Source organism: Trichomycterus rosablanca, chromosome 7, assembly GCF_030014385.1.
Source record: "Trichomycterus rosablanca isolate fTriRos1 chromosome 7, fTriRos1.hap1, whole genome shotgun sequence".
Lineage (NCBI taxonomy): Eukaryota > Metazoa > Chordata > Actinopteri > Siluriformes > Trichomycteridae > Trichomycterus > Trichomycterus rosablanca.
The window spans coordinates 30,991,707-31,019,464 of NC_085994.1; the positions used below are offsets into that span (position 1 = coordinate 30,991,707).

The following is a 27,758-nucleotide window of genomic DNA, read 5'->3' on the forward strand; positions in this document are numbered from 1 at the left end:
GAGTGAGATCAGTGAGTGATCTGTAGGACAGAGTGAGATCAGTGAGCGACCTGTAGGACAGAGTGAGATCAGTGAGCGATCTGTAGGACAGAGTGAGATCAGTGAGCGACCTGTAGGACAGAGTGAGATCAGTGAGCGATCTGTAGGACAGAGTGAGATCAGTGAGCGATCTGTAGGACAGAGTGAGATCAGTGAGCGATCTGTAGGACAGAGTGAGATCAGTGAGCGACCTGTAGGACAGAGTGAGATCAGTGAGCGATCTGTAGGACAGAGTGAGATCAGTGAGCGATCTGTAGGACAGAGTGAGATCAGTGAGCGATCCGTAGGACAGAGTGAGAGCAGTGAGCGATCCGTAGGACAGAGTGAGAGCAGTGAGCGATCCGTAGGACAGAGTGAGAGCAGTGAGCGATCCGTAGGACAGAGTGAGAGCAGTGAGCGATCCGTAGGACAGAGTGAGAGCAGTGAGCGATCCGTAGGACAGAGTGAGAGCAGTGAGCGATCCGTAGGACAGAGTGAGAGCAGTGAGCGATCTGTAGGACAGAGTGAGAGCAGTGAGTGATCTGTAGGACAGAGTGAGATCAGTGAGCGACCTGTAGGACAGAGTGAGATCAGTGAGCGATCTGTAGGACAGAGTGAGAGCAGTGAGCGATCTGTAGGACAGAGTGAGATCAGTGAGCGACCTGTAGGACAGAGTGAGATCAGTGAGCGATCTGTAGGACAGAGTGAGATCAGTGAGCGACCTGTAGGACAGAGTGAGATCAGTGAGCGATCTGTAGGACAGAGTGAGATCAGTGAGCGATCTGTAGGACAGAGTGAGAGCAGTGAGCGATCTGTAGGACAGAGTAAGATTATGTCATGATAGGCTGGAAAGAGAGATCAGTAGTAAGGGTTTAGGACAGAGTGAGATCAGGGGGTGATCTGTAGGTCTGAGAGATCAGGGGGTCATCTGTATACAAAGAGATCAGTAACTGATTATGGCAGAGTAAAAACAGTGAGTGATCAATTGGGCTGAGACTCTAATGAGTAATCAGAAGGACAGAAAGAATTGAAAGATTAGTTACCAGAGAAACTCTGCGCAGCCGTCGGCTTAGTGGTTTATCAAACATGGGGCTGTTGAGACTGAACTTTTCCAGGTAGCTGTCTGGGAGTCGGATATCAGCTGGCAAAGATAGTCTCTTATTTATGTCCTAAAAAAAAAACACTATCAACACTTCAATCTTCAAAAAATAATTGCACAGACATTCTGGTACTAATATTCTGACTAACGATCTGTCCATTTTAAATGAATATCATAAAACATAAAACATATCCGTGAATATTTCCACTATTAGCTATAGTTTTTGAACTTCAAATCGATGTAACTGCAGTGAGTTTTCTCATTAAGCCTTTTGCCGGAGGGACCAAGAATAAAAATGTAATGAGCTAGTATTAATAGCCCCGTTATTAAAGTTGGCTGCTTGGCTAAATTTGTTTATGATCATTTCAAGTTACAACTTGAGTTTAATGGCAAGGTTGAAGATGAGTGAGGTGTGTATTCTAAAGCAGAGTACTTGCCCGAGGGGGTGCGAGCGGCTGTCCGGGGAGGGGGGGCGTGGCACTACGAGATTATTATTATGAACCGGTGGCACACGAGACTGGCGAAGGATGCGGCAGGCATCCGCGATTGAGCCGTGGTCCACTAAGGGGAGGGGCGCGTGGCGAAAGCCGTGTTTGGCATCTGTGCCTTATCCAGGGGAGGGGGGCGTGGTGGAAGCAGCGCTTGGTACACGCGACCGAGTGCTGTTCCACCAAGGGGGCGTGGGGGGGGGCGCAAGTCGTGCTCGGCACACGAAGGGGGGGGCGCATGCCTTAAAAGGTTGAAAACCCGTGTTCTAAAGGACTGGCTTGAGATCAAGCCTGACTAAATTCTGTTCTCAATAAAATGTGACCGAGTCAATAAATATAATGGTAAATCTCACTTAACTATACCCATCTGTCAGATTAAATAAACGATCCTTTGTATTGAACCCCTTGCTGTCCAGCCACTTTCATGCACCTCTAAAAAACAACCGTTCTATTATTTATATTCCCCATCACTCTCACATTCAATATTTAGTGTTCAATAAACCGGTATGATACATGGTGGGGAAAGAAAACGATTCGGGCAGTGCTGCGGTACCTCTGTGGAGATCTTGCGTCCGGGATTGTTGCGCATTCTGACGCGAACCGGGCTGTGCACCTCGTCTGAGGAGGTGGCAGACGCCTGGTCGCTTTCACCATCAGATCCCATCTTCACGTCTTCGTGGACGATCTCTGTGCACGCATACACAAATACACATTATGCTACTACGTTTTTATTATTTGTGTATTCTATTCACTTCCACAGCTGTACTGAAACCCCATCCCTAATTTTTTTTTTACTTAGGTTAAAAAACAATAGGTACTTGACTGTGGTCGATTTCTCCCAAATAAGAACACAGCATGGCTCTAAACATACAAAACAAAACAAACTACTATATGTAATCCTAAGCCTAAACTGTTAAGAACAGGAGCTTGGCACATCGTCTGCTTCCTCTGAAACTTGACAGAATAAAGCTGGTAAGATCAAAGCCAGGGATGTGGTGAGATTTAAAGCTGAGCCAGCGCTGAGACTGGCTGTTATTTAATACATTTAATATCAGTGGTACAGCTCTCAGCTTAGCTCTGTTCCTGGCCTCATCCATCACCTGCACACTCCTGTCTCACACTCTTCTGTGTGTGTGTGTGTGTGTGTGTGTGAGTGTGTGTGAGAGAGAGAGAGAGAGAGAGAGAGAGAGAGAGAGAGAGAGAGAGAGAGAGAGAGAGAGCGTTTTTATAAACATTATTTTTGGTAGAGAGAATCTAAGGCTGATGCAATGCTCTCAATCACTATTACACATGCACACCAATATTCACTCTTAATATGTGATAGTGTGTAGGAAGGTAAATAATTGTGTATATGCTACATGGCCAAAAGTGTTTGGACAGTTTTTCAGCTACACCCATTTTTCTTAACAGATGAATAAAAATCAGTTATATATAATAAATTAAATGCTAATTAATTTATCATATATAATGATGGATATACTGGTTATAATAACTAATGGTGACAGCACCACTGTGGCCCCGTCCACAAAACAAGACCCATAAAGATATGGCTTGATCAGTTTGGTGTGAAGAAACTTCAGTGGCATACATACAGCCCTGACCCCAATTCACTGAACACCTGTGTGTTTACGTTTAACTGGAATACTAATTGTAAGCCTGATGTTATTGATCAGCAGTGCTTGACCTGAATAGGCATAAACTCCCATAGACACACTGCAAAATCTGGTGGAAAGCCTTCCCAGAAGAGTGCATAAAGGATGTCCAACAAGCTTATGGTAAGATATCCACATACTTTTGGCGGCACAGTGTGTGAGAGTGCATTTCTAAATGTGTGCACAATAGAGCAGTCAGTATTCATTTGATGCAGCAGTCCAGTAATTATCCAATCACCATTAAGATATTGATCTTTCGAGACCCAGGTGCTATCGTGTCCAAAAAACTGGCTGTGCCTGAAGGAGGAAGGTTGAATGTGCTTCACTGCTGCTGTACAATTGCAGCCTTTGCTGTCTGGTCAAGGCGTCTACTAGTGTTAAGGTATTCCAAGTTGATAGCGGGTCTGTCTGAAAACCGTAGTGAGCTCTCTACAAAGACAACCTTTTACGTCATCCTACGCGTGCTCCTGAGAAGAAGACTAACTTCTTAGATGCCTTAAAATGCTGCCTACTCACAAAAAATTACAAATATGGCCAATATGGCCACAAATATAACGTCCTTTTTAAATGTAAATAAATTGTCATTTATTTTTAATTTGTATAAAAGGTGTACACATGTCATTTAGTTGCAAATTCAGGCTTGTCAATGACAGTTTAACCATTTTCGATACACGGAATGAGATGTTTGCTGGCATGCTAGCGGGTTGTGCTGGCTCAGCCCATTGGTTTGAATGGCCTGAAGCTAACTGTGTTAGCTTAGTAATCGAAGACTCGAAGAATGTGGTGACGTAATTGCCGTAATGGCTGTCTAGGTAGTGTCTAAATAACCTGCCTTTAAGTTTAATGTCTTATTAGAATCCGCTCTACTCTAGCAAGGCAGCTCACTAGGTTTTGAAACAGACCCAGTATGTCTTTCTTAGCGAGAGATCCTGATCCTAACATAAGGCAAGAGTTTGGGTTGACTTTCTGGACCTGACAATAAACCCCCTTTTCTTTTTTAGTACATGCAGGAAAACTAGTTCTTTTTAAATGGGCACTGACAAGTCAACAGCTACAAACAATTACAATTTCCAAACGTCTGGTTTCTTACACAGAAATTGTTTTGGAGTTTAGTCATAAAGGTTTGGCAAAGAAAGAGGAGAGACTTGAAACCAGGACTGGGTTTTATCCAGGCCAAAACAGTAAATCTTTCAATTAGTGTCTAAATAAATCTGACAGCCCTAGTGTATATGACTGCATGCATGTGTGTTATGAATGTGCCCAGCTCAGTATAGCAGGATAAGTGTGTGTACATACAGAGGTGTGTGGTGTGGTTGAAGTGTATATTAAGGCTGCGACCCAAACTGAGCAAGTGAGTTTATGTATTTGAGAGAGAATGGATTTACCAAACTATGTGGTGTGATTGATGTAGGCACTAAAGCTGCAGACCTGGCTGTGTGTATGTGTGTGTGCAAAGTGTGGTTGAGATGGGAGCTGAGGCTGCGGAGCACACTGAGTGAGTGGTGAGTGTGTGTCTAAGAAATAGGGTGAGGGTACTTAAATTACGAGGCTGCAGTCCAAACTGTGTGTGTGCACAAGTGTGCACGTGAGTGTGTGTACCGAGTCGTGTGGTGTGGTTGAGATAGGAGCTGAGGCTGCGGCCCAGGCTGCGCGGCCGGTGCAGGGCACTGCTGTAGGACTGCAGGAGCGAGTGCATGCTGAATGAACCTCCTGATCCTCTCACTGAACCACCCAGAGTGGCACTACCCCTGTCTGGCATGGCCTCTGGGAAAGATGGAAAGGAAAGGAAACAAGTACAGGGAAGATGAAAGGAGAAGCAAGGAAGAGAGGACATGCAAGGATAACAGTGGTTAAGAAGATGGGTGAGGATGCCAGAATAGGAAGGAGCGTACGCAAAGAGGGAGGCGTATGAGGATGAGGAAAGTTGCAAGAAGAGAGGTGTGAGGGGGAAAGGAGATGCAGGGAAGAAGAGATGAAACAGAAAAAGATGTGGGGATGGAAAGAGATGGGAGAGTGGAGGGAGAAGCATGAAGGAAAGTTGTGTCGGTTTAAAAAATATGCATGTATAAGGATGAAAGGAAAAGCAAAAATGGAATAAGAAGCAAAGACAAAGGGAGATTAAATGATGAATGGAGATTCAAAATGGTAGAAGAAGCAAGAGGAGTAGGAGCGAATGCAAGGATGAGGGCAGATGCAAAGATGGGAAGAAATGAAATGATGAAGAAAGATGTAAGGATGAGGGAGGAAGCAAGAACAAACAGGAACATAGAAAAGCAACCATTTAAGAAGCAGAGATGTGAGGTGGACAAAAATGCACAAAGAGTCAAAAATAACGTGCAGTAGCAATGAATATAAGAGAAAGAGGGGGTTAAAACAAGACCACAGTAGTATTAAGGGATGGAGGATTACATAATGTAATAGGCAGAGAAATTAAATTATGCCCATAAAGGGAATTACGAGACAGAAATGGAAAAACAAAGGGGAAGAGAAAAGTAAAGAGAAACAACAAATGAAAATTCAATAAATTAACAGGGAAAATTGACAATCTTAGAGCATGCATTTAATTCTGTAAAACTCTTGTTAGTCAAACTTCCACAAGTTTCATTAGTAAAAAATAAAACAGCAAAACCAGCAATGCCAAAAACAGTAGGTACAATAACTATTCATTTTCCTTTTTTCTCCAAATAGCTCAGATCTTTATGCCATCACAAACTCATGTAGATGATTTAGAGGACCAAAATAGTTAAAAATGATAAATATATGCCATTATTTCATCCTGAAATAAGAGCACAAAATACATTTATTTCAAAGTATAATGTTATTCAATTCAGTAAAATGTATATATTAATATAAATGATAAGATAAATAATCAAAGTACACTCCAATGTCACAGAGGTAAATCATGCCAATTCAGTACAACTGAGATCTGGAAAAGAAAGACTATATCTAACTATTAAGCAATAAAAAATATTAAATAACAAACAAATTACTTTGTGTGTACACCAATAAAGAAACCGTTATTTATTCAGTATTGTTTTCATTATTTAATATACTCCCAGTGCATACATTCACACTATATTGTTCTATATTATTTTTACTGTTAGAAATACAAACAACAAGTTATTTATGTATTTACAGGCATGAACAAATTTTTTTTTAATGAACACTGGATGCTCTATGTCTTTGGTAAAACAGGCACTGCACATCAACAGTCTGATGATCATGCTATGGTGGTGCTTCTTGGCCACCGGAACAGGAAGACTGGTAAGAACTGAGGGACAGAAGAATGCAGCCAAACCTCCTCCTGTGTTTATGCAAACTCAGTCTAAAGAGTAAGGTCAATGTCTGAGAGCCAAAACATGACTGGAGTGGATCCTGTGCAAGTATCTGAATGTCCTTGAGTGACCCAGACAAAGCCCAGACTTGTTCTCTATATGCTAATTTTTGAATTCATGTTTTCAGCCACAATTGCTAACAAGAAGTTATACACTGATCAGCCATAAGATTAAACACTCACTGTCCATTTTATCAGCTCCTCTTACCATATAGAAGCACTTTGTAGTTCTACAATTACTGACTGTAGTCCATCTGTTTCTCTACATACTTTGTTAGCCCCCTTTCATGCTGTTCTTCAATGGTCAGGACTCTCCCTGGACCACTACAGAGTAGGTATTATTTAGGTGGGGGATCATTCTAAGCACTGCAGTGACACTGACATGGTGGTGGTGTGTTAGTGTGTGTTGTGCTGGTATGAGTGGATCAGACACAGCAGTGCTGCTGGAGTTTTTAAACACCTCACTGTCACTGATGGGCTGAGAATAGTCCACCAACCAAAAATATATCCAGCCAACAGCGCCCCATTGGCGGCGTCCTGTGACCACTGATGAAGGTCTAGAAGATGACCAACTCAAACAGCAACAATAGATGAGCGATCGTCTCTGACTTTACATCTACAAGGTGGACCAACTAGGTAGGAGTGTCTAATAGAGTGGACAGTGACTGGACATGGTATGTAAATAATAATACCTGCTCTGTGGTGGTCCTCTGGGGGTCCTGATCATTGAAGTACAGGGTGAAAGCAGATTAAAAAAGTATGTAGAGAAATAGATGAACTACAGTCAGTAATTGTAGAACTACAAAGTGCTTCTATATGGTAAGTGGATCTGATAAAATGGACAGTCAGTGTAGAAACAAGGAGGTGGTTTTAATGTTATGGCTGATCAGTGTATGCTTACTACTTTGCATCGAGAGTTTAGTAAGGTCTTGTTCTTCTTGTTTCAGCATTGCAGTGTCCTTGTGCACAAAGCAAGGTCTATAAAGACATGAAGAGAAGCTTGGTGTAAAGAAACTCCAGTGGCCTGCACAGAGCGCTGACCTCAGCCACACCGAACAGCTTCGAAATGAACTGGTACATCATTTGAGGCTTTCTTGACCAACATCAGTGCCCAGCCATACAAATTCCCTTTCGACTAAATGGTCATACATTACCACAGAGTGGCTGTTGTTATAGCTGAAAAGATCTCACAGAGGTCACTCTATTTTAATACAGTTTGTTTTTGCAATGGGACATCCAACAAGCTCATGATCAGGTGTCCAAATACTTTTGGCCACATTGTGCATAAATAATATTTTGAAGGATGAGGTCAGGTAAATATGTGCACTGGAAGAACATTAAACAAGAAATAGGGGCTACACACTTGTTTATCCTGATTTTATTTATTTATAACATTTTGGGTACTGTGGTATTTCATATATGAGTGGTGAATAAATTAGAAGAGCGGCACTTTGCCAAAATACGAAAGACAAAAGGACCTTCCACAGGCTGAGTAACATTTGGACTATTGCCACAGTGCAGTCAAGCCAGCTGAGATATCTTCATTACAGTCTTACACAGACAACGAAAAACTAACTGAAATTAGTCATCTACATACTAAACATAAAACACTATAGTGCATTCTAAACCCTTCTATATTTACCTCAGTTGCTCAACATAGAACACTACTGATGCATGGTAGGTGTGCGAGTGTGTGTTATTTTTAAATCTGCTGAGTGTTAGGTGTGAAATTGGGATGAGTGCACTATTTTTAGCTTGGATGAGTGATGGGTGAAGATTTGAGATTAGTGTGCTATTTTTAGCTTGGATGAGTGATGGGTGTAGATTTGGGATGAGTACTGTATTTTAGCTCGGATGAGTGATAGGTGTAGATTTGGGATGAGTGCACTATTTTGAGCTTGGATGAGTGATGGGTGAAGATTTGAGATTAGTGTGCTATTTTTAGCTTGGATGGGTAATATGTGTAGATTTGGGATGAGTACTGTATTTTAGCTCGGATGAGTGATAGGTGTAGATTTGGGATGAGTACTGTATTTTAGCTCGGATGAGTGATAGGTGTAGATTTGGGATGAGTACTGTATTTTAGCTCGGATGAGTGATAGGTGTAGATTTGGTATGAGTGCACTATTTTCAGCTTGGATGAGTGATGGGTGAAGATTTGAGATTAGTGTGCTATTTTTAGCTTGGATGAGTGATGGGTGAAGATTTGGGATGAGTACTGTATTTTAGCTCGGATGAGTGATGGGTGTAGATTTGGGATGAGTGCACTATTTTGAGCTTGGATGAGTGATGGGTGAAGATTTGAGATTAGTGTGCTATTTTTAGCTTGGATGAGTGATGGGTGTAGATTTGGGATGAGTACTGTATTTTAGCTCGGATGAGTGATGGGTGTAGATTTGGGATGAGTGCACTATTTTGAGCTTGGATGAGTGATGGGTGAAGATTTGAGATTAGTGTGCTATTTTTAGCTTGGATGAGTGATATGTGTAGATTTGGGATGAGTACTGTATTTTAGCTCGGATGAGTGATGGTGAAGATTTGAGATTAGTGTGCTATTTTTAGCTCAGATGAGTGATGGGTAAAGATTTGGGATGAGTGCTGTATTTTAGCTCGGATGAGTGATGGTGAAGATTTGAGATTAGTGTGCTATTTTTAGCTTGGGTGAGTGATGGGTGTAGATTTGGGATGAGTGCTGTATTTTAGCTCGGATGAGAGATGGGTGAAGATTTGGGATGAGTGCGCTATTTTTAGCTCGGATGAGTGATGGGTGTAGATTTGGGATGAGTGCGCTATTTTTAGCTCGGATGAGTGATGGGTGTAGATTTGGGATGAGTGCTGTTTTTAGCTCGGATGAGAGATGGGTGAAGATTTGGGATGAGTGCTGTATTTTAGCTCGGATGAGTGATGGGTGAAGATTTGGGATGAGTGCTGTATTTTAGCTCGGATGAGAGATGGGTGAAGATTTGGGATGAGTGCTGTATTTTAGCTCGGATGAGAGATGGGTGAAGATTTGGGATGAGTGCTGTTTTTAGCTCGGATGAGAGATGGGTGAAGATTTGGGATGAGTGCTGTATTTTAGCTCGGATGAGTGATGGTGAAGATTTGAGATTAGTGTGCTATTTTTAGCTCGGATGAGTGATGGGTGTAGATTTGGGATGAGTGCACTATTTTCAGCTCGGATGAGTGATAGGTGTAGATTTGGGATATGTCTGCTGTTTTTAGCTTGGATGAGTGATATGTGTAGATTTGGGATGAGTACTGTATTTTAGCTCGGATGAGTGATGGGTAAAGATTTGGGATGAGTGCTGTATTTTAGCTTGGATGAGTGATGGTGAAGATTTGAGATTAGTGTGCTATTTTTAGCTCGGATGAGTGATGGGTGTAGATTTGGGATGAGTGCGCTATTTTTAGCTCGGATGAGTGATGGGTGTAGATTTGGCATGAGTGCGCTATTTTTAGCTCGGATGAGTGATGGGTGTAGATTTGGAATGTGTGCTGTTTTTAGCTCGGATGAGTGATAGGTGTAGATTTGGGATGAGTGCGCTATTTTTAGCTCGGATGAGTGATGGGTGTAGATTTGGAATGTGTGCTGTTTTTAGCTCGGATGAGTGATGGGTGTAGATTTGGGATGAGTGCGCTATTTTCAGCTCGGATGAGTGATGGGTGTAGATTTGGGATGAGTGCGCTATTTTGAGCTCGGATGAGTGATGGGTAAAGATTTGGGATGAGTGCGCTATTTTTAGCTCGGATGAGTGATGGGTGTAGATTTGGGATGAGTGCGCTATTTTCAGCTCGGATGAGTGATGGGTGTAGATTTGGGATGAGTGCGCTATTTTTAGCTCGGATGAGTGATGGGTGTAGATTTGGGATGAGTGCGCTATTTTCAGCTCGGATGAGTGATGGGTGAAGATTTGGGATGAGTGCGCTATTTTTAGCTCGGATGAGTGATGGGTGTAGATTTGGGATGAGTGCGCTATTTTCAGCTCGGATGAGTGATGGGTAAAGATTTGGGATGAGTGCGCTATTTTCAGCTCGGATGAGTGATAGGTGAAGATTTGGGATGAGTGCGCTATTTTTAGCTCGGATGAGTGATGGGTGTAGATTTGGGATGAGTGCGCTATTTTCAGCTCGGATGAGTGATATGTGTAGATTTGGGATGAGTGCGCTATTTTCAGCTCGGATGAGTGATGGGTGTAATTTGGGATGAGTGTGCTATTTTCAGCTCGGATGAGTGATGGGTGTAGATTTGGGATGAGTGCGCTATTTTGAGCTCGGATGAGTGATAGGTGTAGATTTGGAATGTGTGCTGTTTTTAGCTTGGATGAGTGATAGGTGTAGATTTGGGATGAGTGCGCTATTTTCAGCTCGGATGAGTGATGGGTGTAGATTTGGAATGTGTGCTGTTTTTAGCTTGGATGAGTGATAGTTGTAGATTTGGGATGAGTGCGCTATTTTCAGCTCGGATGAGTGATGGGTGTAGATTTGGAATGTGTGCTGTTTTTAGCTTGGATGAGTGATAGGTGTAGATTTGGAATGAGTGCTGTCTTCAGCTCGGATGAGTGGTGGGTGTAGATTTGGGATGAGTGCGCTATTTTCAGCTCGGATGAGTGATGGGTGTAGATTTGGGATGAGTGCGCTATTTTTAGCTCGGATGAGTGATGGGTAAAGATTTGGGATGAGTGCGCTATTTTTAGCTCGGATGAGTGATGGGTGTAGATTTGGGATGAGTGCGCTATTTTCAGCTCGGATGAGTGATGGGTGTAGATTTGGGATGAGTGCGCTATTTTTAGCTCGGATGAGTGATGGGTGTAGATTTGGGATGAGTGCGCTATTTTCAGCTCGGATGAGTGATGGGTGAAGATTTGGGATGAGTGCGCTATTTTTAGCTCGGATGAGTGATGGGTGAAGATTTGGGATGAGTGCGCTATTTTCAGCTCGGATGAGTGATGGGTGAAGATTTGGGATGAGTGCGCTATTTTCAGCTCGGATGAGTGATAGGTGTAGATTTGGGATGAGTGCGCTATTTTCAGCTCGGATGAGTGATGGGTGTAATTTGGGATGAGTGTGCTATTTTCAGCTCGGATGTGAGAAGGGTGAAGATTTGGGATGAGTGCGCTATTTTCAGCTCGGATGAGTGATGGGTGTAATTTGGGATGAGTGTGCTATTTTCAGCTCGGATGAGTGATATGTGTAGATTTGGGATGAGTGCGCTATTTTGAGCTCGGATGAGTGATAGGTGTAGATTTGGAATGTGTGCTGTTTTTAGCTTGGATGAGTGATAGGTGTAGATTTGGGATGAGTGCGCTATTTTCAGCTCGGACGAGTGATGGGTGTAGATTTGGAATGTGTGCTGTTTTTAGCTTGGATGAGTGATAGGTGTAGATTTGGGATGAGTGCGCTATTTTCAGCTCGGATGAGTGATGGGTGTAGATTTGGGATGAGTGCTGTTTTCAGCTCGGATGAGTGGTGGGTGTAGATTTGGGATGAGTGCTGTATTTTAGCTTGGATGAGTGATGGTGAAGATTTGGAATGTGTGCTATTTTTAGCTTGGATGAATGATAGGTGAAGATTTGGGATGAGTGCGCTATTTTCAGCTCGGATGAGTGATAGGTGTAGATTTGGGATGAGTGCGCTATTTTCAGCTCGGATGAGTGATGGGTGTAGATTTGGGATGAGTGCGCTATTTTCAGCTCGGATGAGTGATGGGTGTAGATTTGGGATGAGTGCGCTATTTTCAGCTCGGATGAGTGATAGGTGTAGATTTGGGATATGTGTGCTGATTTTAGCTTGGATGAGTGATATGTGTAGATTTGGGATGAGTACTGTATTTTAGCTCGGATGAGTGATGGGTGAAGATTTGGGATGAGTGCGCTATTTTTAGCTTGGATGAGTGATGGTGAAGATTTGGGATGAGTACTGTATTTTAGCTCGGATGAGTGATATGTGTAGATTTGGGATGAGTACTGTATTTTAGCTCGGATGAGTGATATGTGTAGATTTGGGATGAGTACTGTATTTTAGCTCAGATGAGTGATATGTGTAGATTTGGGATGAGTACTGTATTTTAGCTCGGATGAGTGATGGGTGTAGATTTGGGATGAGTGCTGTATTTTAGCTCGGATGAGTGATGGGTGTAGATTTGGGATGAGTACTGTATTTTAGCTTGGATGAGTAATATGTGTAGATTTGGGATGAGTACTGTATTTTAGCTCAGATGAGTGATATGTGTAGATTTGGGATGAGTACTGTATTTTAGCTCGGATGAGTGATGGGTGTAGATTTGGGATGAGTACTGTATTTTAGCTCGGATGAGTAATATGTGTAGATTTGGGATGAGTGCTGTATTTTAGCTCAGATGAGTGATATGTGTAGATTTGGGATGAGTGCTGTATTTTAGCTCGGATGAGTGATGGTGAAGATTTGAGATTAGTGTGCTATTTTTAGCTCGGATGTGAGAAGGGTGAAGATTTGGGATGAGTGCACTATTTTTAGCTCGGATGAGTGATGGTAAAGATTTGAGATTAGTGTGCTATTTTTAGCTCGGATGTGAGAAGGGTGAAGATTTGGGATGAGTGCGCTATTTTCAGCTCGGATGAGTGATGGGTGTAGATTTGGGATGAGTGCGCTATTTTCAGCTCGAATGAGTGATAGGTGTAGATTTGAGATTAGTGTGCTATTTTTAGCTCGGATGAGTGATATGTGTAGATTTGGGATGAGTGCTGTATTTTAGCTCGGATGAGTGATAGTGAAGATTTGGGATGAGTGCGCTATTTTTAGCTTGGATGAGTGATGGTGAAGATTTGGGATGGGTACTGTATTTTAGCTCGGATGAGTAATATGTGTAGATTTGGGATGAGTACTGTATTTTAGCTCGGATGAGTGATATGTGTAGATTTGGGATGAGTGCTGTATTTTAGCTCGGATGAGTGATGGTGAAGATTTGAGATTAGTGTGCTATTTTTAGCTCGGATGAGTGATGGTAAAGATTTGAGATTAGTGTGCTATTTTTAGCTCGGATGTGAGAAGGGTGAAGATTTGGGATGAATGCAGCTCGAATGAGTGATAGGTGTAGATTTGAGATTAGTGTGCTATTTTTAGCTCGGATGAGTGATATGTGTAGATTTGGGATGAGTGTTGTATTTTAGCTCGGATGAGTGATAGTGAAGATTTGAGATTAGTGTGCTATTTTTAGCTTGGGTGAGTGATGGGTGAAGATTTGAGATGAGTGCTGTATTTTAGCTCGGATGAGTGATGGGTGTAGATTTGGGATGAGTGCACTATTTTTAGCTCGGATGAGTGATGGGTGAAGATTTGGGATGAGTGCACTATTTTTAGCTCGGATGAGTGATATGTGTAGATTTGGGATGAGTGCTGTATTTTAGCTCGGATGAGTGATGGGTGTAGATTTGGGATGAGTGCTGTATTTTAGCTCGGATGAGTGATGGGTGTAGATTTGGGATGAGTGCTGTATTTTAGCTCGGATGAGTGATAGTGAAGATTTGAGATTAGTGTCCTATTTTTAGCTTGGGTGAGTGATGGGTGAAGATTTGGGATGAGTGCGCTATTTTCAGCTCGGATGAGTGATGGGTGTAGATTTGGGATGAGTGCACTATTTTCAGCTCGGATGAGTGATGGGTGTAGATTTGGGATGAGTGCACTATTTTTAGCTCGGATGAGTGATGGGTGAAGATTTGGGATGAGTGCACTATTTTCAGCTCGGATGAGTGATGGGTGAAGATTTGGGATGAGTGCACTATTTTTAGCTCGGATGAGTGATGGGTGAAGATTTGGGATGAGTGCACTATTTTCAGCTCGGATGAGTGATGGGTGAAGATTTGGGATGAGTGCACTATTTTCAGCTCGGATGAGTGATGGGTGAAGATTTGGGATGAGTGCACTATTTTCAGCTCGGATGAGTGATGGGTGTAGATTTGGGATGAGTGCGCTATTTTTAGCTCGGATGAGTGATGGGTGTAGATTTGGGATGAGTGCTGTATTTTTAGCTCGGATGAGTGATGGGTGTAGATTTGGGATGAGTGTGCTATTTTCAGCTCAAAACAGTGGTAGGTGTAGATCTGGAATGTGTGTGCTATTTTAGCTTGGATCAGCGATGGGTGTATATTTGGGATGAGTGCTGTATTTTAGCTCAGATGAGTGATGGGTATAGATTTGGGATGAGTTCACTATTTTTAGCTCAGATGAGTGATGGGTGTACAATTGGGATGAGTGCGTTATTTTTAGCTTGGTTGAGTGATGGGTGTAGATTTGGGATGAGTGTGCTATATTCGGCTTCCATGAATGCTAAGTGTAGAGTTGGGATGAGTGCTGTGTTTTTTTTAGCTCTGATGAGTGGTAGGTGTACAATTGGGATGAGTGCGTTATTTTTAGCTTGGTTGAGTGATGGGTGTAGATTTGGGATGAGTGCTGTACTTTTAGCTCAAATGAGTAATGGGTGTAGGTTTGGGATGAGTGTGCTATATTCGGCTTCCATGAATGCTAAGTGTAGAGTTGGGATGAGTGTGTGTTATTTTTAAATCTGCTGAGTGTTAGGTGTGACATTGGGATTTGTGCTGTTTTTAGCTTGGATGAATGATGGGTGTAGATTTAAGATGTGTGCTTTTCTTTTTAGCTCAGATGACTATCAGGTGAAGATTTGGGATGAGTATATACTATTCTAAACTCTGACAAGTTGTAGGTGTAGATTTCGGGATCTACTGTACCAGAGTCACTGTGTGCTCCTGTGTCCTGGGAGCCGATGCTCTCGTTTAGGCTCTTGTCAGTGCTGTTGCCCCCCCGCAGCGTCATGGACAGCTGCCGCTTGATCTTCCTTACGCGCTCCATCAGAGGGGGCAAGGCGGGCCGAGACGAGGAGGGAGGGGCAGCCACTGTTCAGGTGCCCTGTCAAACACACAAACAAGTGTAATGAACACTTTTACTGGCTGGACTGATTTATTAAGTCACATTTTGAAATGGACTGCTAGCTACCAACCTGTTTATTTATTATATACATTCTAAATGCTGAACCCAATTTCTGGAAAACTTGGGACATTTTGTAAAATGCAATAAAAACTAGAATCTATGACTCGTTAGTTCTCTCGAACCTTTATTTAACTGACAAAAGCACAAAAAAATGGTAAATGGATTTGGAAATAAACTAGTTCAAACCAGGTTTGGTGTCTTTTGTTCAGGTAGGTATATGTTGCAATAGATCTGCACCACCTGCAACCCAATCAAACAGGACCATCAGATCAGGTTATAGACTGAACCATCAGGCCATCTCAAATATTCTCCCCAACTAACAACGTAGAGACCTCCAGATGAAAGTGACAGTACTAAATATATTTACCAGTTATATATATATACTGTATATATATATACAGTGTATCACAAAAGTGAGTACACCCCTCACATTTCTGCAAATATTTCATTATATCTTTTCATGGGACAACACTATAGACATGAAACTTGGATATAACTTAGAGTAGTCAGTGTACAACTTGTATAGCAGTGTAGATTTACTGTCTTCTGAAAATAACTCAACACACAGCCATTAATGTCTAAATAGCTGGCAACATAAGTGAGTACACCCCACAGTGAACATGTCCAAATTGTGCCCAAATGTGTCGTTGTCCCTCCCTGGTGTCATGTGTCAAGGTCCCAGGTGTAAATGGGGAGCAGGGCTGTTAAATTTGGTGTTTTGGGTACAATTTTCTCATACTGGCCACTGGATATTCAACATGGCACCTCATGGCAAAGAACTCTCTGAGGATGTGAGAAATAGAATTGTTGCTCTCCACAAAGATGGCCTGGGCTATAAGAAGATTGCTAACACCCTGAAACTGAGCTACAGCATGGTGGCCAAGGTCATACAGTGGTTTTCCAGGACAGGTTCCACTCGGAACAGGCTTCGCCAGGGTCGACCAAAGAAGTTGAGTCCACGTGTTCGGCGTCATATCCAAAGGTTGGCTTTAAAAAATAGACACATGAGTGCTGCCAGCATTGCTGCAGAGGTTGAAGACGTGGGAGGTCAGCCTGTCAGTGCTCAGACCATACGCCGCACACTGCATCAACTCGGTCTGCATGGTCGTCATCCCAGAAGGAAGCTGACGCACAAGAAAGCCCGCAAACAGTTTGCTGAAGACAAGCAGTCCAAGAACATGGATTACTGGAATGCCCTGTGGTTTGAAGAGACCAAGATAAACTTGTTTGGCTCAGATGGTGTCCAGCATGTGTGGCGGCGCCCTGGTGAGAAGTACCAAGACAACTGTATCTTGCCTACAGTCAAGCATGGTGGTGGTAGCATCATGGTCTTGGGCTGCATGAGTGTTGCTGGCACTGGGGAGCTGCAGTTCATTGAGGGAAACATGAATTCCAACATGTACTGTGACATTCTGAAACAGAGCATGATCCCCTCCCTTCGAAAACTGGGCCTCATGGCAGTTTTCCAACAGGATAACGACCCCAAACACAACCTCCAAGATGACAACTGCCTTGCTGAGGAAGCTGAAGGTAAAGGTGATAGACTAAAACCAATTGAGCACCTGTGGCGCATCCTCAAGTGGAAGGTGGAGGAGTTCAAGGTGTCTAACATCCACCAGCTCCGTGATGTCATCATGGAGGAGTGGAAGAGGATTCCAGTAGCAACCTGTGCAGCTCTGGTGAATTCCATGCCCAGGAGGGTTAAGGCAGTGCTGGATAATAATGGTGGTCACACAAAATATTGACACTTTGGGCACAATTTGGACATGTTCACTGTGGGGTGTACTCACTTATGTTGCCAGCCATTTAGACATTAATGGCTGTGTGTTGAGTTATTTTCAGAAGACAGTAAATCTACACTGCTATACAAGTTGTACACTGACTACTCTAAGTTATATCCAAGTTTCATGTCTATAGTGTTGTCCCATGAAAAGATATAATGAAATATTTGCAGAAATGTGAGGGGTGTACTCACTTTTGTGATACACTGTATATATATTGTATGTATATATATGTATATACAGGTCCTTCTCAAAAAATTAGCATATTGTGATAAAGTTCATTATTTTCCATAATGTAATGATAAAAATTTAACTTTCATATATTTTAGATTCATTGCACACCAACTGAAATATTTCAGGTCTTTTATTGTTTTAATACTGATGATTTTGGCATACAGCTCATGAAAACCCAAAATCTCAAAAAATTAGCATATCATGAAAAGGTTCTCTAAACGAGCTATTAACCTAATCATCTGAATCAACGAATTAACTCTAAACACCTGCAAAAGATTCCTCAAGGCACCTCAGTGGGAAGTCTGTGGGAAGGAAAAAGTGTGGCAGAAAACGCTGCACAACGAGAAGAGGTGACCGGACCCTGAGGAAGATTGTGGAGAAGGGCCGATTCCAGACCTTGGGGGACCTGCGGAAGCAGTGGACTGAGTCTGGAGTAGAAACATCCAGAGCCACCGTGCACAGGCGTGTGCAGGAAATGGGCTACAGGTGCCGCATTCCCCAGGTCAAGCCACTTTTGAACCAGAAACAGCGGCAGAAGCGCCTGACCTGGGCTACAGAGAAGCAGCACTGGACTGTTGCTCAGTGGTCCAAAGTACTGTTTTCGGAAATCAAGGTGCCAGAGTCTGGAGGAAGACTGGGGAGAAGGAAATGCCAAAATGCCTGAAGTCCAGTGTCAAGTACCCACAGTCAGTGATGGTCTGGGGTGCCATGTCAGCTGCTGGTGTTGGTCCACTGTGTTTTATCAAGGGCAGGGTCAATGCAGCTAGCTATCAGGAGATTTTGGAGCACTTCATGCTTCCATCTGCTGAAAAGCTTTATGGAGATGAAGATTTCATTTTTCAGCACGACCTGGCACCTGCTCACAGTGCCAAAACCACTGGTGAATGGTTTACTGACCATGGTATTACTGTGCTCAATTGGCCTGCCAACTCTCCTGACCTGAACCCCATAGAGAATCTGTGGGATATTGTGAAGAGAAAGTTGAGAGACACAAGACCCAACACTCTGGATGAGCTTAAGGCCGCTATCGAAGCATCCTGGGCCTCCATAACACCTCAGCAGTGCCACAGGCTGATTGCCTCCATGCCACGCCGCATTGAAGCAGTCATTTCTGCAAAAGGATTCCCGACCAAGTATTGAGTGCATAACTGAACATAATTATTTGAAAATGGACTTTTTTTGTATTAAAAACACTTTTCTTTTATTGGTCGGATGAAATATGCTAAATTTTTGAGATAGGAATTTTGGGTTTTCATGAGCTGTATGCCAAAATCATCAGTATTAAAACAATAAAAGACCTGAAATATTTCAGTTGGTGTGCAATGAATCTAAAATATATGAAAGTTAAATTTTTATCATTACATTATGGAAAATAATGAACTTTATCACAATATGCTAATTTTTTGAGAAGGACCTGTATATAGTTACAAGTGTGATGTGAAATAAAAAAAACTAAATAAACAAAGACAGTTTTATATGACAATTAAAATATAAAATCTTATGAATGTGATAAGCATATAATAATATACAGTGGTACCTTGTAACTCGACGCCCCCTAAACTCGAAATCTTTGAAACTTGACGCCCCTCGTCAGGAAATTTGTACCCTTAAACTTGACGTTTCCCTAAAACTCGACGTGTACGCGACTGCCGCTTTGTTTAGTGATCGACTTAAGTGGTGCAGTAAAACATCATCAAATTGCAAATATGAGGCAAATCTGCATTTGTGTGGAATAACCGTCAAATTCACTCTGAAAGCGTCCACATGTATCTGTGTTTAACTGGATTTTCCTCCTTCCACTTTTAAACTTGTGTTATAGCTCAGGGTTCTGAGAAATTGTGAGAATTAGTTTCTCTGAGAGTCTAAAACACTAATCATTAAAAAAAAAAAAAAAAAACTAAATGTGACTTAATGTATTAAAACAACGACATAGAAACACTAAACCTCTCCTAATTATTACTGCTCATAAGTTCTCTTCACTAATGAAATTCCTCGCTCGTTGTTTTAGTACAATAAGTCACGTTAAGCTTTGTGCACTGCTACACTCCATAGGAAATAAAGGCACAGGCAGCACAAAAGCAATTTTTCCACTTCCCATGTGAATGCGCCCTAACTGAACTCGCTAAGGAATATAGTATTCCAAGATCCACGATTAAGAAGCATAAGGAGGGCAAGTGGCGCAGCGGTAAAGTACGCTAGCTCACCAGAGTTGGGGTTTCGAATACATCGTATCGAATCTCAGCTCTGCCTTTCCGACTGGGCGGCAGCATGAACAACGATTGGCTGTTGTTCAGGGTTAGAGGGTAAGAAAGTCGGATCATAGGTCCTCATAACTGGTGCGACTGCGGCCCCTGCTGGCTGACTGATGGCGCCTGCACAGGGCTGAGGAATAATGCTGATGGGGGTGTGGCTCTCCGTACACAGTGCCCGTCAAGTGTATGAACTCGACTCGTGCAGGTGAAAAATGCAGTCTGTACTGACTGTGCGTACCGGAGGGGGCGCATGTCAGTTGAGAGGCGTCCTCAGTCAGCGGTGAAGGATCGAATCAGTATAAAGGATGCATTCAGGGTAACTAGACACGACTAGACTGGGGGATAAAAATTGGGGACAAAAGAGGGGAAAAAATATAAATTAAAAAAAAAAAGTGCAGGTTTTATTGTATTTTTTGTTATTTTTTAACCAACAGGTTTCCCCATACATCCTTATGGGAAAAAATACCTTGAATGCCACTCAAAGAACCAATTGACGTCGAGTTTTTACCTCTTTACCATGATAATTTCACATTTTAATGACATTTTACTTCCCTCCCTTTCTGCTTTAATATTACATCACAAGATGAACACACGAAAAATGTCACAATACTTCTGAACAACAGGCTTGTTGGCACATCTGGAATGACAGACGAGTGCGTGGGTGTGTTTATTAGCACTGGACATTGTTTGAAAAGAGGTGGCACTGCACTGGGCATCAAGCTGAGAAGCAGTACTGGACTGGTCTTGCTGCATGGTGCCAAATATCTAAACATCAACACCAACTGCTCACTTCAGAAACAATGAGCACCCACTACCCTCGCCACATTGTTCCAACACCAACTGTTAGTTTTCTAAATAAAGTGCCAACAGGCTTTAAAGCTCAAGAGAAATTCAAAAGAATTTTCCTTTGTGCGCTGTCCATTTCAAATGTAAGCCAAAGAAAGTGAAAAGCAGTGAATCAATCTTTAACGAGGATATTCCAGAGAGCACCAGTGCTTCCATGTAGCCACAAACAAAACAGATGCAAACGAATGTGAAACAGCCAGAGTAAACTGCTCTTACTCCCTCAGGCTTGTCTTGGCAAAAATGATAAGCATTTCCTAAGAGACTACATGTTTTGGCAAGCCGAGGAAAAGTCTGGTATGCAATTCAAATCTTCGGCCTTTGGACTTTTGATGACCCAAATAAAAAGAATATCAATTCATGCTAACAAGAGGGTTATATACTTTTGAACGAACATATAAATATTTGAGATACGTAGACACAATGTGTTATATGTGTTGGAGGCTTAAGCAAGCCAGCCAACAGCTAAAAATAAACAGTATCCATAGATTCCATTTAAAATATTTAATACTAGGCGAAACACCACAGTCAAGACTACATACTCACATACTGTATATGCTCATATATAAATCAGCTTATTGTTAATATTTTAAATGCAATATCTTTTTACAGCCTGTTTGGTCTTGTTTTCCAGAGGTACCAATATTTGTGGAGAAGGCTGTAATATATATTTTATTACCATTTATTAATGCATTTTCTCCCTTTTTCTCCCAAATTTTGCATAGCCAATTTGTCCTCTGCTGCTGGGAACCCCGATTACATCCAAAGAGGGCATATTTGCCTGGCACACGCTCCCTCCGATGTGTGCGCAGTCCACCAACCCCTTCTTTTTCGCCCATACTTGAGGCCAGTCTCGTGCACGGAGGGTCAAGCCCCAATCTCCATGTTCCTGCACCTATGTACAAGCACATCGGACTAGTAACCAGGGTCCTTACGCGGCGTTGAAGACCCCCACCCACTTTTTTAGTCCAGTCTTTTATTACCCAGCAGACTAGTGGCCAATTTTGTCTACTGCAGGCACTGCCAATTGTGCTAGCTAGGGGAGCACCAAGCCGACCGGTCAGAATCTCAGCGCTGGTGCACTTACAGAATATATCGCGTCCAATTGCCCGATTGCATCATTCTTCCTCTCCACCAATGCTGATCCCTGCCCTGACTGAGAACGAAGCTAACCCATGCCCCCTCCGACACGTGAGCAGCATGCCGTATGCATCTTATCACCTACACTTTGACGAGTGCAGTGCAGCTCAGCACTGTGTACGGAGAGCCACACCCTGAGAGCACTCTTTTGTCATCTCTGTGTAGGCGCCATCAATCAGCCAGCAGAGGTCATAATTGCAAAAGTTATAAGAGAGATCCTATCCAGTTTAATCCCGCCCATATCTGAACAACAGGTCAATCGTTGTTCATGTGGCCGCTTAGCCTAGCCGGCAGGCAGAGCTGAGATTCGATACGATGTATTCGAGATCCCAGCTCTGGTTTCAGCGTGTGTTCTTACTGCTGCGCCACCTGAGCGGCCTGTATATGCATTTTAGTAAAAAATTGTGTCACAATTACTGGCACCACGTATTTTAAACTTAAAATTTTAAACTTGTTATATCCTTTTGTCACCATAACAGACTAAGTCTACTATTTTAATGTTCAATAGGACTGAAGAACACAGAGACAGAACAAAGAGACAGAGTACTCCTCAATCAAGAATCTCCCCAAGCTCATAGTATGTACCCTTGTTGCCAGTCAAAAAGGTCAAAGCACAAATGATAAAACATACAACATGCTAATAACCATATTCATATAAGTAATGTGTTTCAAGTAACAGTGAGTCATTTATAACATCCACAGATCTAAAGTTGTTCTATACAGTTGGAAAAAATCTGACCTGCTAGCCAAAAATAGCAGGTGGAACCCCCCAATGCCCCTGTGTAGGGTATTTCAGGTTACAGCAAACACAAACTATTGAAAGGGTGATGCTATAAATATTTTAGATATTTTAAATGGTGAAAGTGGAGTACAGAGTGCTGTCACTGAGGTATGCACAGCAGCGGAAACCCAGTGCTGAAACCCAAGACGTGAAGACATTAAAGCTTTCTGAATAGACCAGCAGTTTCATGTTGACTTTGAGCACTGGTATTATTTTACTAATACCAAGTTATAAAGCTTTTCTAAGCCTATAGGCACTGCCAGATTTTTCTTTAAACAGCTACATTTGGGTTGCAACAAAACAGGACAGCAATTGTTAAAACCTCACAAAATGTTAGCTAGTTCAGGGTTTCCTAACTACAATCCAGTTTGTGGCTCTAAATACTTTTCTTAGCGGCAAAGCACCACTTGGAACTGACTTGCTTTGGTGTGAAGTCAGTATGAAAATGTTTTCATGAAAAGTTAAATAAATGACAGTTATCTAGAATCATCTGGTCTGAATCTGAAAACCCAGTGAGCTGCCTTGCTGCCTACTGTCTACCTAAGCAGCTGCCTAAGTAGAGAAGATTCCAATAAGACATTGAACATATAAAGTAGATTATTTAGACGCTCTACCTAAACAGTGTTTATGTCACCACAGTTTTCGCTTACTAAGCCAACACAGTTAGCCTCCAATCATTCAAACCAATAGGCTGAGGTGGCACAACCTGCTTGCATGCCAGCTAACATCTCCCTCTGTATACCAAAAACTGTTAAACTGTCACTGACAAGCCCGAATTTGCAAATAAATTGTACACATGCTGGGATTGCCTTTACAGCTAAAGAAGCATTGAATGCTCCCTCGTTATTCAGTCAAAATAAAGGTACTTAAATAGGCAGCATTTTAAGGTATTTAGACGGACAGTCTTGGAAGCACGCATAGGATGACATAAAATGCTGTCTATGTAGAGAGCTCAGACCCATAGTTACAGTGCTACTATTACTATCAAACATAACCAAAGTTGGGTGCTTGGTGGCACAACTGTAAATTGCGCTAGCCCATTACCGTTGAGATTTAGTGTCTGAATCACCAGCGGTGCTATTAGCCAGTCAGGCGTCTACATACAGACATAATTGCTCATGTCTAAGGGGGCTGGCCGAGGCCTTGTAACGAATTGGCAATGTCTACCATATCGGTTTTGGTTTTAAGAAAAAGTCTTCACAAATACAGTACATGTGGGGGCAAATGTTCTTACAAAAACCAACAGACTAAAAAAACAGTCCATATTTTCTTTTGAATAAGGAGAAAACAAGTATTAATACTATTGTTGCTCTTATCTAGTATTGTTTTAATGCTTTTATTAGGGATGTCCTGATCACGTTTTTTTTTATCATTAATTTTGATCCCGATCTGATACCGGGTCTCAAACCGATACTTGTATTTTCTAGATATTGTCTAGATAAGAACTAGATAATACTGTTCACACAGTGCACACTTCAAGTACATTACAGTTATTCAAATTAATCCAATGTACATGTTTAACAACTGAATAGCTCTGCAGTGCTGTAGGGAAAAAAAATGCCTGCATCCAAGCTATTGCTTAATGTTCTTTTATTTTTACAAAATAAAAGTAAACAAACTTAGTACAGCATTGTAGTAGTAAAACTAGAACACTAAAAATGAGTAAGATAATTACAGTTTCACTTTGAACTTGTTTAATGCAGTGATACACTAAAAATTAACAGAAATCTCCACTCAAAAGTGGTGTAGCAGCTTAACTTGAATAAAAAAATAAAAATAAAAATAAGTTACTTAACAGCATTACAGTAAAACCTGAATACCAAAATAAAATGGAGTCACTCTTTTGTTATGAAGGAAAGCCAGTTCTTAAAGTGCTTGTATTGTGACAATGGTTCGATGGACGTTTCTATGCGAAATGAGTGTGTTTTGACCCTTTGGGGCTTCCATAGCGCATGGAATAGCGTGCTTGGCTAACGTGATGACTCTAGCTGTCCGCTATTTGGTACCATAACAGAAGAAGTTAATAAAGTGTTATGCTCCCGACAATTTGTGAATATACCGTGTATTTATTTCTTTATTAAGCGAGTGCATCACTACGACGCTCGGTTACATAACTAAGCCAATCAGAGAGCTTGATACTGAGATGTCGTTCAGTCTTGTAACACGTAAACTCGTAAAAGCTGTATGTTATGGTCCTGAAGTTTTCATACTCGGATTAAAAGTTATTGTTTTGTAAACCGGAGTGATCCTCGACTCACACACCATATAAATAGTAAAATTCTACAGTAATGAACGCAGCTCTGCTCCTACCGCCTCGTGAAACGCTCGCATTACAGACATTACACTTCACTTTTGGACTTGTTTCACTTTCCAATTTAAAGTATTTCCACACAGCGGACATGCTGACGTAAAACAAAGGATCGGGATTACGATCGGCGTTAGTAAAGCCGATACCGATCAGTTAAAAAATGCCTTGATCGGCCCCGATTCCAATCTTTGAGATCGGATCGGGACATCCCTAGCTTTTATGGTTTTATTATTTTTGTTTTTATGAATTTAGGCACCTAACAATTTTTGACATTCATGACTCAACTTTTTTGCAGAGTTTGAAACAGAGTGGCTTTATATTCACTAAATTTTGCTTTAAATAAAGAGTTTATCAATTGAATTATATAGCAAATAAACAATAAAATTAAATTATGCAATATTTAGAACAACATGTCAAATGATTAAACCCCTACATAACAGTGGTGATCTTAAAACCTAGTAACCAGTCTATATGACCTGATGTTGGGTTAGAACATGATTAAACCTTTGGAAAATATAACTAATAACACTTAATATCGCTATTTGCAGAACTGTGGACCAATTAAGACCCATTCCTCCTGATAAATACTTCCCAAGGTTACAAGAGCCCTTCTGGTGGGGATGCAGAAGGGCTCTTGTAAATTTTACATAGGATGCGATCCATGCTTTACCCCCTTTGTCAAGAATTTAAGATTTGTGATCCAAATTTAACATGCCTTCCACAATATAGCTGCAGGTTTGCCAGCTGCACGTTCATGCTGTAAATCTACTATTCTACCACCGCACAGGTGCTGTACTGAATTCTGAATTGGTGACAGAGTGGCCAATTTGAGATGTTTTTGTGTTTTGGGCATGGTGCATTACCATAGTGAAAGCTATTTTAAGATGTAGGGTTAGCAATAATAGACTGTGGCATTCACACTATGCTTTATTGTTATTAGGGAACCCAACCTGAGCCAAGAAAACATTTCACCCATCATTACACCCCCATCAGCAGCCTGCAAGTCGACACATATCAGGTTGGGTGCACAGATTCATGCAGTTTGTGTCATCATCTCTACTACAGAATACTGCATGTTGCAACAAAAATCATGATTCTTTAAACCAGGTAATGTTTTTTTCAATATTCAGCTGTCCAGGTTTTGGTGAGCCTGTGTTCACTGTAGCCTTAGATTTGTGTTTTTTGATGCCAGGAGTGGAACCCAGTGTGTTCTTATGTCAGTGCAGCCTATTAACTTTAAGGTCTGACTGGTTGTGAATTCTGAGATCCTCATCTTTTTACTATGGGTGTAAAGAGTGGTTAAGTGTACAGTAGCTTTTACGTCAGCGCAAACCAGTTTGAGCATTCTATTAAGACCTCACTCAACAAGACATTTCTATAAAGGAGTTCAGTGACTGGAACTGATTAGGCTAAAATTGTGCACTAAGCGTAACAAAACAGATTCAAGCAGAAAATCTAAATTGAGCACTAAATCTTGCAGTGTGATGGAAACCCATTTCATTCTAATAGGGATAATAAAATTATATTACAAGGATATGAAATGTTCTTTTATAGTATATCCAAGCATAAATGTTTTGCATCAAAATATTTCATATGCCTAGTATTTATGTAAATCAAGTGAATGAATACCAAACATGTTTATGGATGTGCATACTGAGGTCCATAATGAGTCAGCCAGACGTTTCTGATGTACCTGAGGATCATTTTACCACTGCTGTCAAATAAAAGCAATAAAGGAATAACAGAAAATGTGAACTTTGGACTGGCACGCTTACTCTGAGGAGTTTGATATGCACAGCAGCAGGTATTTATTCCCCAATCATACCCATAATCAAACACTGGCACAAAAGTTTAAACTTTGAACCTGCGCTGGACTGCTCTTCTTCAGTTTAACATTAGAATTAGGTGCTTCAAACCTACTTTCTGCTAATGTACTAAAATTATAATTAAAATGTACACCGATCAGCCATAACATTAAAACCACCTCCTTGTTTCTACACTCACTGTCCATTTTATCAGCTCCATCTACCATATAATAACACTTTGTAGTTCTACAATTATTGACTGTAGTCCATCTGTTTCTCTACATACTGTTTTAGCCTGCTTTCACCCTGTTCTTCAATAATCAGGACCCCCACAGAGCAGGTATAATTTAGGTGGTGGATCATTCTCAGCACTGCAGTGACAATGACATTGTGGTGGTGTGTTAGTGTGTGTTGTGCTGGTATGAGTGGATCAGACACAGCAGCACCGCTGGAGTTTTTAAATACCATGTCCACTCACTGCCCACTCTATTAGACACTCCTATCTAGTTGGTCCATCTTGTAGATGTAAAGTCAGAGACGATCGCTCATCTATTGCTGCTGTTTGAGTTGGTCATCTTCTAGACTTTCATCAGTGGTCACAGGACGCTGCCTACAGGGCGCTGTTGGCTGGATGTTTTTGGTTGGTGGACTATTCTCAGTCCAGCAGTGACAGTGAGATGTTTAAAAACTCCAGCAGCGGTGCTGTGTCTGATCCACTCATACCAGCACAACACACACTAACACCACCACCATGTCAGTGTCACTGCAGTGCTGAGAATGACCCACCACCTAAATAATACCTACTCTGTAGTGGTCCTGGGGGAGTCCTGACCATTGAAGAACAGCGTGAAAGGGAGCTAACAAAGCATGTAGAGAAACAGATGGACTTCTGTAATCAGTAATTGTAGAACTACAAAGTGCTTCTATATGGTAAGTGGAGCTTGTAAAATGAACAATGTGTGTAGAAACAAGGAGGTGGTTTTAATGTTATGGCTGATCTGTGTATATAATGTATATTAAGTGCCGTCTAGTCGATTCCAACTC

General features: G+C 41.7%; 1 protein-coding gene across 2 annotated transcripts in view; it reads right to left on the reverse strand.

Annotated features, from left to right (window-relative positions):
* cdk16 (cyclin dependent kinase 16) overlaps positions 1-27,758 on the reverse strand; it is an 82,461-nt gene that overhangs the window by 28,793 nt on the left and 25,910 nt on the right. For both annotated transcript variants that reach the window (XM_062999220.1, XM_062999221.1), the window contains exons 2-5: positions 15,312-15,489; positions 4,857-5,021; positions 2,159-2,292; positions 1,062-1,187 (exon numbers count right to left, since the gene is read on the reverse strand). In XM_062999220.1, the coding sequence (XP_062855290.1) occupies positions 1,062-1,187; positions 2,159-2,292; positions 4,857-5,021; positions 15,312-15,432 (546 nt within the window). In that variant the 5' untranslated portion in view covers positions 15,433-15,489. The remainder of the gene's footprint in view (positions 1-1,061; positions 1,188-2,158; positions 2,293-4,856; positions 5,022-15,311; positions 15,490-27,758) is intronic.